This window comes from Lathamus discolor, chromosome 5 (genome assembly GCF_037157495.1).
Source record: "Lathamus discolor isolate bLatDis1 chromosome 5, bLatDis1.hap1, whole genome shotgun sequence".
In the NCBI taxonomy this organism is placed as follows: Eukaryota; Metazoa; Chordata; class Aves; order Psittaciformes; family Psittacidae; genus Lathamus; species Lathamus discolor.
The window spans coordinates 15,923,474-15,935,712 of NC_088888.1; the positions used below are offsets into that span (position 1 = coordinate 15,923,474).

The 12,239-nt window shown below is 37.8% G+C and overlaps 1 protein-coding gene across 1 annotated transcript in view; it reads left to right on the forward strand.

Moving 5' to 3' along the window:
• Nucleotides 1-12,239, forward strand: part of USH2A (usherin) — a 380,108-nt gene that overhangs the window by 243,952 nt on the left and 123,917 nt on the right. The window contains exon 41 of the mRNA XM_065679870.1: nucleotides 4,755-5,383. Coding sequence (XP_065535942.1) covers nucleotides 4,755-5,383 — 629 coding nt within the window. The remainder of the gene's footprint in view (nucleotides 1-4,754; nucleotides 5,384-12,239) is intronic.

A 12,239-nucleotide genomic window follows, 5' to 3' on the forward strand; every position in this document is an offset into this window, starting at 1 on the left:
CACAAATTTATATGGTTTGTAGCAATCCATATGGTGTAATCTTTGATCAGAAAGAGAGATCACAAATGAGAAAGGTGCTTTTTCTACTGCTTGAGAAAATCCATCTTGATTTGGACATGTTTTAAGCTAGCAAAATTGGTAGTTTAGCAAGAAGCCACGTGTTCTATGTAGAAAATAGAGACTATATAGGACAAGAGGGCAGATGATGCAGCTCTTGGCTTTTAGAAGTTCTTGCTTTCCCTGATGAATATATTCATTGTCTGAGAAGACTTGTCTCCTACATTAGCTGTGTAAGTTGGGTCCGTGCAATTTCAGCATATAAACTAATCCATAGTTGATATGAATGTGGTCACCTCTGCCCAAGAAAGATAATTGGAAATGGAAGCAAGAGAAGACAAAACCTGGTGAGGTGATAAAGGGAAGAGTGAGTCATGTGGAACACATGACAGGGTGAATAGCAAAAGGACAGAAGAACAAATTGAGCTGAAGTAGTATTGTGGCAGATTGTCCTGTATTCACCAGTAGCTGTTTTTCTCCTTCTTAGTAGCTGGTGCAGCTCTGTGTTTTGACTTCCAGCCTGGGAACAGAGCTGATAACACCAATTGTTTTTCATTGTTGCTAAATAATGTTTATTCTGGCTAAGGACTTATCTCAACCCGTGGGAGTTACAATTCTCTCAATTCTCTTCCCCATCCCTCCGGGAGCCAGGGGGGTTTGGGGTGGGGGTGGGGAGTGGGAAGAAAAAGGGAGGAAAAAAAAGGTGGGGGGGAGTGAGTGAACAAGCTGTGTGGATGGGTTTAAACCACGACACAGATATGATAAGATAATCATATGAAGAATAGTACAAACTGCCCATGCAAGCCTGTATGTTAGGAATTAGAAGTTTCTTAACTGATAAACTGAGGTTCTGGTACTAATGCGCGTTTGGAGCAGTAGAGGGCAAAAAGCCTAAATACTCTCTAAATATGTCTCTCAGTGTGTGAAAGGGTTCATACTGACTGCATGTCATTGCATGAACTGTTTAATGACTTCTGAGTTCTGTGATCTGATGTGATAAAAGATTCGTGTGGTCGCTTGTGCCCGGAGCTGCACAATTAGGATTTTCTTCTGTTTACATTTGGTAGTATATGAAAACACAACATTTTGATAGTATGTACAATTTCATTGTCCATGTTCCTGAAAAGACTGAATGAATCAAGAATACAAGGCACAGAATTTCTATTTTCCTTAATGAGAGTTTCCCAGCAAGTGAGGTATTTCTCATTGGCTTTAAAGGGCAGTAGTCTACATACATGTCTCAGTATACTAAGTAAAGTATAGATTCTCCTAAATGCATCCATGAGAATACAGCTTCTTGCACCCCTAGTCTGTACAATAAGTAAACAAATATGTAGTTCTAGTCAGGGAATTAAAAAAGATTTATGACAATTTTGTGCCCTCATTTTAATTTGAGTCTGAACTTTTGAAACAGGTGAGCAAAATAGCCTGCCATAAAAGATAATTTCATTTGCCAAAATGAAACTACCTTCTAGTATTAATACTCTAATGAAATAGTTTGAAATATGAACTAAGAATCTTAAGGAAAAAGATGCCCACGTTCCCACGTTTAGTAGTTATTTCTATAAATTACATCTATGTAAAAAGCTTTATGATTTTATTTTCATCATTGTCAGACTGTACTGTGGAGCTGTCATACTTCGCAGTCTTCCCTTCAGTGACAACCACATTGACAACATGTTATACTCCACATTGATTTTACAGTTAAGAAGCTGATTGTGATATATAGGGATTTTAAGAATTCAGCTGAGAGGCTGACTTTTGCCTTTTATCATTCCATTAAAATTTTATAACCATCTTTTTCATGTCATTTCATCCATGAATTCTTACTTTAGAAAGTGATAGCTACTGCTGCGAGCATAACTTTTCTCGTGTTCACAGCTTTTTATTATATTAGCAAACTATCCCAATTACAGTTAATACTCATGTTTTACATAATTGTGGTGACCCTTTCAACCAAGCAGTATCGTGCTAGTTGATTTCTGTATAGAATTAGATGATTCTGCTTGCCATTTTAAAAAAAAATCTACACCAAATGAGTGCTGGGGACCAGGATTTAATGCTTTCCCATCCAGTGGGGCCAATTAAGCTTCTCTCAATCGTCTTGTTTGAACTCAGAGTCTTAAAAGTCTCTCTTTTAAAAGGGCAGTAGGGAATGCGTGGGTAGCTGTGCTAGCTACCAAAATATGCTTTCCTGAGGGGAGGAGGAAGGACTAGGGGGACCCAAAGTTTAAGTTTGACAGCTCCTCCCATACATTACAGATTGTCCTTAAGGAATACTTCTATACTCTGTGTGTGTGTGGGGAGGGTGAAGCAGAGGTTCAACTAATTACCATGAATGTTTCACCTGTAATGCCAGCAACTTATTCAGTAGGAATAAAAATGCTTGTCCTTTCCGTCACAGCAAACTGTCTAATTATTGTGGGGTTTGTTTTGGTTTGATTTGTTTTTCTCCTCCTGCAGAAGCTCATAGTATTATACCTTATTTATGAGGTATAATTAGATAAAATGCAAGTTTGTGGCTCAGCAGTAAATCTTTCTATTTCCCTCCTGCATTAAACTAGAATTTGCAGCAGTTTATTTTCAGTCTTCAGTTCCATAGCAAATTTTCCTCTTCCCCCTTCACCCCAGCAAAATTTTCAGTTTGCAGAATATACATATAATTCAGGTTTACACCTTTCCATCTTTCAGTGAAGTCTAAATAATGGACTAAATTTTATTCCAGCTTATGACCTAATTGATTTTGCTCAAGAGTACATGCAAATAGAATTGAATTGCTCTTTACAACAGATCATCCTTTATACTTGTAAATTCTGAGATCTAAATTAATCCTAGAGTGCACAAGCGTTAGATATGGAACTCCATCCTTATTATCGCTATGTGAGTAGAACAGGATTTGTGATATGGATGGGTTTTATGGAGTTGCTTTGTGATGCATCATATAATGAAAGAAAAAACACTGTTACTTTTTCAGGTTTAAAAGCTAAAAATGTAATTTTTATTGCTATCCCAATTTTACATCACTGTTTCCACTGATATCAGTGAAAAAGTCCTGATTTACCTCTCTCTGTATGTAAGAGGAGAATCAGGACTTCTGACTGCTTCAGCTGTTATTCTAAAGGAGCCTCTCGTGGTGCTGGATTTATTTGTTTTCTAGGTTTTCTTGTTTTCCTCTCTCTTTCTCTTTTCACTTAAAAATTATAAGGAATTATTTAGCTTCTAGTGAAGTAAATTATTCTTCCTATAGAGATAAGAGAGATAATGTTCCTTGTGGTTTGGACAGCATACTGCTTCACTAGGAATTAAAAGACAATGTTGTTGACCAGTGTGGAATTCAGCATATGCTGTGTCATGTCCTGTGTCTTAGCACACTCACAATCACTAACGAATTTTAAATTTTCAACCCTTAGCATTTGAAACTTAGCCCCGCTCCCCCCCCAAAAAAATAATTCCCCAAACCTAAAGCTATTTTAAAGTATTACTAAATCCAAGTATGTATATTTTTTAAGATTTCAGTATTATGTAATGTTCACAGAAAAATCTTATAAATGTAAAAATTGCTATCGGCAGAATAGGAGGGAATATAGTAATTTCTTGTTCTGCTGTAGCAATTTATAGATTTCAGGATGTGTTTTCTAAGAATGCTAAATGTTCTGGAATTACAGCTGTTACTGATCAGTGATTGAGCCAGATTTGTGTTATTGCACCCTGTTCTTGCTTGTACCTAGAGAGCAGTAAAGCCTCAATATAATAAAAAGCACCTGCATTTTAAATGAAATTTCAATTGAAAAACTTAACAGCCCTTCAAATTGCAGAATTTAACGCAGCCCAGTAAAGCTTAAATAACACTTTGCCTCCACAGGCTGAGGGTTTTGCATTCAAGGTGACTTGATTGTGTCACATGGTGAAATTATTTACAATTAAGGAATTTCTCTGGAGGGCTGCAGAGTATTTGCTGTTCCACAACTCCTATGCAGGCATATGGTCGGTCTTTTTCAGTATTCATGGAAGCTCCTGAACCTTTATGATAATTGAATCAGTTAGAGTGCTGAGTGGAGCAAGCATAAAACCTGTTAACCTAAAGGTCAGATCTGTGCATTGTTTATTTATCAGTAGGTGAAAGAGCTAAATCGGCAGCTTCTGTCACAGTTTAAGTAAAAAATCACCTATAATATTAACAGGGAGTAGATAAATTGCAAAAAATGGATTGGAATTATAAACAGAATGAAGTAAAATATTGAATGTATAATGAGAGATGCAGCAGGGGCTTACTGAGCTGTAAAATATGCAGCTTTGTTATGCTTGTGCTGCTAGTTGCAGTTAGTAGCTAGTGCTCTAGAAAAATCTCAGCAAAGGCTAGAACTGCAGATCTACATTGACACTTTGCCGAACACTTTCTCCACAAGCTAACAGCATCAATAGGACACTTTTGAGACATAGGAGGAAAGAAGACGTGGAGGAGGAGGGAGGAAGGTTGAGTGTGGGAAGGCATGCTTAAAAAGCAGCTTGACTTTGAGAAGAAAGCCATATTCATCCCTTGAATAGCTGGGCCTACAGTTTCTGAAGAAATAGGCTGTTTAGTAGATTTTAGCACCGTTTGATAACTACTGCTTGCTACTGTTGACTTTTACAAATCACAGAGTTTAAATAATTTTCCTTTTCTCTCTTGTGTTTTTTTTTTTTTTTCCCCATTATAGAACCTGGACCTTTAGATCCACCACTTCTATTGAACGTTACAGCAAGGACAGCGAGAATCACCTGGCAGCATCCTTTAAAGCCAAATGGCATTATCACTCATTATAATGTTTACCAAAATGGCCAACTGCATGCTACAGTGCTAGGAACTAGATCCAATTGCACTGTAGAAGGCTTGCATCCTTACACTGTCTATGTGTTTCAGGTAGAAGGGTGCACTTCTAAAGGATGCTCTCTTTCACCCGAGACACCAGAAATACAGACTCTTCCAACTGTGCCTGAGGATATTCCTGCTCCAGAGCTGTATTCAGATACCCCCACTTCTGTGGTCATATCTTGGCAACCACCTGCTTGCCCAAATGGTTTCGTGGAAAACGTTACAGTAGAAAGGAGGGTGAAAGGAACAGAACAAATATCAACTGTGGTGACTCTCCCTCTCAGTCAGTCCATGAGTTACATTGACCAGAGTACTGCTCTGAGCCCTTGGCAGAAATTTGAATACAGAGTGCTGATGAGCACCCTTCACGGAGGCACAAACAGCAGTGCGTGGTCAGAAGTTACCACTAAGCCAACAAGACCTGCTGGTGTTCAGCCGCCTGATGCAGAAGTGTTGGGACCAGATTCAGTTAAGGTGGGAATAATTCTCATTGGCTTATGGCTGTAGCATGTTTTCCTTGTAGCAATTGTGTATTTAAGAGAGACGTCTACTGGCTGAGCCAACAGATTTCTTTGCTGCAGGTGTAGCTGAAAAATTAGTGTCTGTCCTTTGGCTCAAAAGCATTAGATTCATTTTTTCCCTTTACACCAATCTCTGGCATTATAGTTCAGTTAATTTTCTTCCATACACACCTGACAGGTTTTCAATATTTAACTCAAATGCTTGCTTTTAACTCCCTAATCAGATCAGAAAATGACTTACTATCTTCTCCAGGATGTGAAGACTTCATTAAAATGTTAAGAAGTAAAAAAAGGTTTTTTAATGTAATTGAATCTTGTCGACAACTATCAGCTTTACTGAAAATAGCTAATGAAGAAAAAAAAATAGCATTGTGGTTCTCCTGGTTTATGAAAGAAGAGTCTTACAGGACTACCTAGGAAGTTTTCAATTATTCACATAGTTCTGTTGGGAATGAACTCTAGAGGACAGGATAACTACCATTGTTTTGGCTTGCATACAAACTTCATTCAAGGGAAATTAATGTAACCAAACAAGAGGGATTTTTGTAGCTTAGAAGCCTCTTTTGTGTAAATACACACATGCTTCCATGAACTAAGTCTTGTACTACTGCCAAAAGTATTGGTACAGTAGCTTGCTCACCAGAGCACAAAACAAAGGACATTTGCATAAGATTGAAGTTCATCTGTTGGGTTTTTTTTGGTAAGCATTGTATTTTCAAAAAATAAACAGAGTTGTGTTACCAATGCAGTCTAAATAGTTTGAGGGTATGAATTTAAGCAGTAAACCAATGCTTATTGTTTTGCTTTGTTCACATGGAATTTTAAGCTATGAAAAAACCCTACTCACCATTAGACAAAAAAAAAAATCCTAAGCTTTTAAAATTATGAATTATTATAATTATATATAATTATAAACTCCTTTTAATATCTAAGGAGTTGCATGTTATCTCCATATTAATAGCAAATGAGTTCAGTATGAAGACAATGGTTGCTGTAAGAATTAATAATGATCGACCACTAGTAATTGTGATGATTTACCAGACTGCTTATTGAAGATTTGGGGGATCCACTTCCAGGACTCTGCCCTCTGTAGATATATCTTAATATCCACTACAATTTGTAGTAAAGCATTTTTCATGGATTTACCAGAAGCAGCAATGCTGAGTAAACAGTAGCCCTAGCTCAATGGCACACATGTCCACATTTTATTGTGTGAGCTTTTACACATTAGCTTCAACTCTGAGCACAAAGAAGTCACTGCAACCTTTAATGCTTCAGTTAATGTGATAAGGGCATAACAATTTTATATCTTACCCATATTTTTTTTTTTTTTCTCTGAGTGCAGCCAACGCCTAGTTCTGGACAAGTTCCTGTGTGATGTACTGTAGGTTACCCTGCTCTTGCAGGGGGGTTGGACTAGATGATCTTTTTAGGTCCCTTCCAACCCTTGGGATTCTGTGATTCTGTGGGATTCTGTGATTTTAAAAGCCTCTGAGTTTTCAGAGGTCTTATCATTCTTTACCGGATGTCTTGTCTTGAAATCAGAAGTGTATGCTTAGTTGCAATTTTATTGTCTTTTGCTCATCTCCAGCATTAAGTAATCTACCAATACTGAAAGTCAGTTTGATGGTTTCTTTTGAAACCTGAAATCAGGCTGTGCAGTCTCTGTAATAATTTAAGTCTCTGTAATAATTTAATTTCAATACAACAATTCTTTTTTAATTTGTTTTCCTTTCCTGCCAGAGTTCAAATGCTCCTTTTTCCTCCTTCTTCCTCAGTTTATCATTAACATTCAAAGTTCTTTAAAGCCCTTTAATGTCTACCGTTCTGTATGAGCGGTGGTCATATTTTGTGTCACTACTGCTCTTGTAGTCTCATACTTGGGTTTTTTCCACGTGGAGAGACATATTTGTTTAGTGTGTTAAGATTAATTTGTCAAAGATGCTGAAGTCTGGATGTTTTTATTTCCATGACTCAGTTTTGCTATTCATTTTTCTGTATTTTAAATATTTAGGTTAAAATGTTCAACGTAATCAAAGGTGGCAGCATCTAATTGAGAAATATGACTTACATATATTCCTTTCCAAATATGATCTCTTCTGAGTACCTGTCCCTCAGCAAAATTCTCTCTGTCAGTGTACAGAGTATTGGTATACTTTGCTGATATGGACATAAATTGTTCTACTTTATCTAGCTTTCTTTTTTTACTTAGAGTTGTTTAATATGAGAGTCATTGTAATTGTGGGAGACTTGGGAATACTTGGTACAGATCCTGTGCCGAGGGTATTCCATGGCAGAGACATGCTTCTGCTTCTGATTTGTAAGATCCTAACACTTCTTAAAAATCTTAAAATTTCTCTTGATTGTACAGGACAGCAGGAGATTTTTTTTCCATCTTTTATAATTGCTATTATTATTAATAGTAGTATTATTATTATCTTTTCCAAATATTGAGGTAATGTTATAGGTGCAGAGAAGAGCTCATTGTGCTTCATCACTGAAGATATTATGCATAAGGCTTGCTGCACCCAGACATTTTCTCCCCTTCTGCTTGTTTTCTGTGTTTTCATCTTCCTTGTTGGTTTTATGTCTGTCAGTGGGATGAGCTCACTAGTGGTAGTATTCTTCCCTTCTTGTCAATCTTATGGAAGTTCACATCAGAGCGGTAAGACTCTAAGACCACCCAGCGACTGTGCTGTGGTGCTGAGGCTGTTTTGTGGCCACAGTGAATGTATACAAAGGTAGCGCCTGTTTTCAAATTATTTGGGTTTTTTTTCTCTGCTCTTTCAAAGTAGGCTGTAGATCTGAACAGCTGCTCTGCAAACCCCTTATGTCCCTGCACCCCAGAAGTATTCTAGTTGCAAAGGTACAATGGCTAAAATGTGAAGTATTGTGCAAGGATTGCCACTTAGTGGTTGAAAGGTTACTTGTGTGGAAATAGGATGAATCTGTTTTGGAATTGCTTTGTGTTGGTGTCTTTAAACCCTGATGAGAGTCCCAGAAAAGCAGACTTTCCCTCCTGAGCAGATCACCTGTGAAGTGTTCAGATCAATTTGTGCAATCTTCTTGTTCTGTACATTGCTCTCATCATATTCAGTGTCTATGATTGTAACTCGTAAACAGAGAATGGAAACCAAGCCATCTCTTTGGGAAGGAGATTTTAATTGCCTCTTGCCCTAGAGAGAACTGTCCTCCCAGGTTGGAGCGGAAAGTATTGGAAAGGCACTGTGGGAAAGATTAGTGAGGGGCTCCTTTACCAAGCCGCGGTTGCAAATCAATAGAGGCTTTCAGCTGTCAGTGCAACCAATCCCTAAACCATGAGCACAAATATTTACTTCTACTGAAAACAGAGGGAATTTACAAAAAAAGATAAACATATTTCCCTTCCTTTACTTAGTCATAGAATCAATATAAATGATTTGAGAATGTGGAGAATTCAAAGTGCTCTGGGATAGTACTCACTTGGGTATACAGCTTATTTTCATAGACCAGAGCTTACACTCTGCAAGGAGGAAAATATCAGCACAGCAGGTCACTCTTGGCAAAGCCACTTCTGATGTGCATGTGCTTCTTTAATATTTAATCTTAATCAGAATGGACAGATATCTCTCTATAACATTTAGCTTGCTTTCTTTTGTGTGACAGAAAGTGTAAAACTGTCGATAATTTTTAAAGTATCCATTCCTGTGACACCTGCGTAATATTTTTCAATATTTGCTGAATTGATAATGTTCATGGTAACGGAGTATACTGCGCAATAAACTGCTTTTGTGGCTGATTAAATGCCAAAGTGAAGTGGAAGAATTCAGCAAGTGCAAAAGCCGTTTATTTAGTATATGCCAATCCCATGAACATTATTCCTGTTACACAAGATTTGCTATACTCTAATGTACAGAAGTAAAAGAGAAATTGTTTCATTTTCTTGTGAGGGTTGCAATTGCTCTGCTGCTTCAGTCTCACACTTCACACCAATATGACATACGGGAACGTAGCTAGGTTGAGTGGCTTGAGAGAGGCTGGTTTATACAGTAAATAATTATTTAAAGGAGCTCTTTGTGTAGGAAAAGCATTATGTGGCTGAATGCTGAACTAAATTCACTGTACTATGCAAATTCTCCAACTTTGGCCTTTTAACTTTCAATAGGAAGACTTCCCTTTTTCTGCTGTGGTTTCCCCTTGAGGGCTTTGGCCTGGGGATGACAGCTGTAGTCTTGATTATTGGCTTAACTGGGGACTTGCTGACACGTTTGCTGCTATTCTGTCTCACTGACCAGTACCACCAACTGGACCGCTAACAGATAAGAAGCTGTAGCCATTTCCTGTCATTCTTTGTGTAACCTTTATCTCCAGATGGAAGTTGCATGAGCTGTAGGTAATCTTGGTGTTTCTGTCAAGGGGAAAGGAAATTTTTGGTGTTCAGATAGGTTAGAAGAGACTGATTTAATCCTGGTTGGATGAAGTAAGTACCTCATTGACACATAGTTCTTGTGCCATGCTATCCTTGATGATAACGTTAGTTACAGAAACTTCCTGCAATTTAATTAGATACAAAATGAGAAAAAAATTATGATGATTTATTTGACTTCTCTCTTAATATATGTTATATGTGTTGCCTTCTAGAAATGAAGGGCTGTAGTGATTCTGAAGCACTGAATCATCATTCTTCTGATTAATTTTTTTTCATATTGATTTAAATAATGTTGTTGATTTTTCCATGGGTTATTTCTTTTCTGTAAGTATTTCCTCATGACTTCTCTACTGAGGGAGGGTTGTAGACTTTCTAATTCCATTGTTATTCATGTTTCTATTACCCTCAGAGATGATAATCAATTGATTTACAGTTCAGCTGCATTCATTCTTCGTATAGAAGAACCTGCAGCAGAGAAAGCTAGTATTGCACCTTACAGACTGAACAATGTAATCAATTTGCTGTCCACAGGACCTTCAAGAGTTGCAGTCTGCACTCTTTCATTGCAGAAGATTATCATTTACTGGTATAGAGCAATAAAATTTTCTTGTAGTGTTTCTCAAATTTGGCTATTAAATTGCATGTTCAAGTGAGTGAACACAGATAAATAAGGTTCTATTTTATAGTTCTCTTCTGTTGTTCATTAGCCCTGAAGCTGGATAGTGAACTGCTAAATGCCTGTTGCTCTGTAAATAGGCTAGGACTAAAATACATGGGAGAAAGATTTCAGCTGTATGGAATGGATACCACTAACTTATTTAAAGCCATACACCCTCTAGTTATAGTTTGAATATCATCCAGGAAAAGGAAGGTGTTTTCTTTATTCATTTGGAATTACAGTTCTAGACACATCTTCTGGGGTTGTTTCTTGTCATGCCCGTTAGTGTTTGCTGTCATGTGAGGTTGCTTCTGATTACAGAACATAGGATGCAATGGTAGTAACTCCATGGTCACTGAAGTCAGTGACTAACAGAGAGGCGATCCTTCAGTGGTTACCTCTGCAGATCACTGTGTGTGACAGAATAAGGCTTTGAAGACCCCTTCTCTCTTCCAGGTTAACTCCCCTGTTACTATTTCATTCTCAAAGTGCTTCAGACTGCAGTTGCCTAAATGATTTTGAGAATACAAACAACATACCTAGGCATGGTATGCTAAAGGCAGGCGGAGTAAACTCATGCAAGCTTTGTGCTGGGGAGAAAAAAAGGGTTTAGATTTTATTCACCACACTTCCAGTTTTATGCAAGTATACCTGGTGCACTGGGGAAATTGTTTAGGAGCAATCAATCCCTGTGTGAAGATTGCCCTGTAATACTGCTAAGGTCAGTGAGACCTTGGTTTATTTGCAACGTAAGTGCTGCTTGAGTGAGTTAGAATACTCCAACACCCATAGGAACAACTTTAACTTGCACACTAGAGGTTTTCCGTGTTTTAGGACTGTGATTTCTTGCACAGCTTGCTCATTTGGTGCAGATCACATTGTGGGGTGTACTAACTGGGGTTTCATCAGCATTATCACTCTGCCTTCGATATAGCTTGAACACTTTGTTGTAGGTGTTCAGGGTCATAAACGAATGTTCTGTCTGGTTTTGCACCTCTCAAGCAAAGTGCTGCTAGAAATTTTTGTAGTAGCAATCCATTACTGCAAACTTGATCATGACATTGTGTGGTAGCGCTTTCTGAGGCTGGATGTAATTCAGGTGCGAAGTGTATCAGAAAGAATTGCAGCGGCCTCTGTCAGGATTTGCTTTTCTGGTGTGACACTGTCGCTTGACTGAATCCTGCTGTAATTTCTGTGAAGACAGATAAGAACTCATGAGGCAATTTGTCTCCCAACTACCTTTGCGGAGGCTAGGGGTTGGCAGACAACTATAGTCCAGCGGCTGGAATGTAGAATTAGGGTACCAGGTTTTGTCTTCTGTTTTGCTTATTTCTGATACATGACTTAGTCTGGGATTTAGTCTTTTCATCTGTAAAACTGAAATAATAATACTTACAATTTCAGATTTACAGTGTGCTTTGAGACCAACAGTGAAAAGCTCACAGTAATGTGCTTACTGCATTCTGTTTGTAGATGTTACAAGCAATAGCTAGGAGAAATGACAATAAAATAAAGCCAAACATACTGATTTAAAATCAAACTGATGAAATCGGGCCTGAACTGGTAAAAAGTTACTCATGTGCCAATTTTTCATAGAAAATTCCAAGGTTATAACTGTTAATAGGGGGAAAATGGCTAATTTTTGTCTCTTTAAATTTTGTGGTGGAGAAAATAAGGTCCTTTGATCTTTAAATGAAAGCATCCAGAGTCATTACATTGAATCAGTTAATCTCTCCCAGTAGC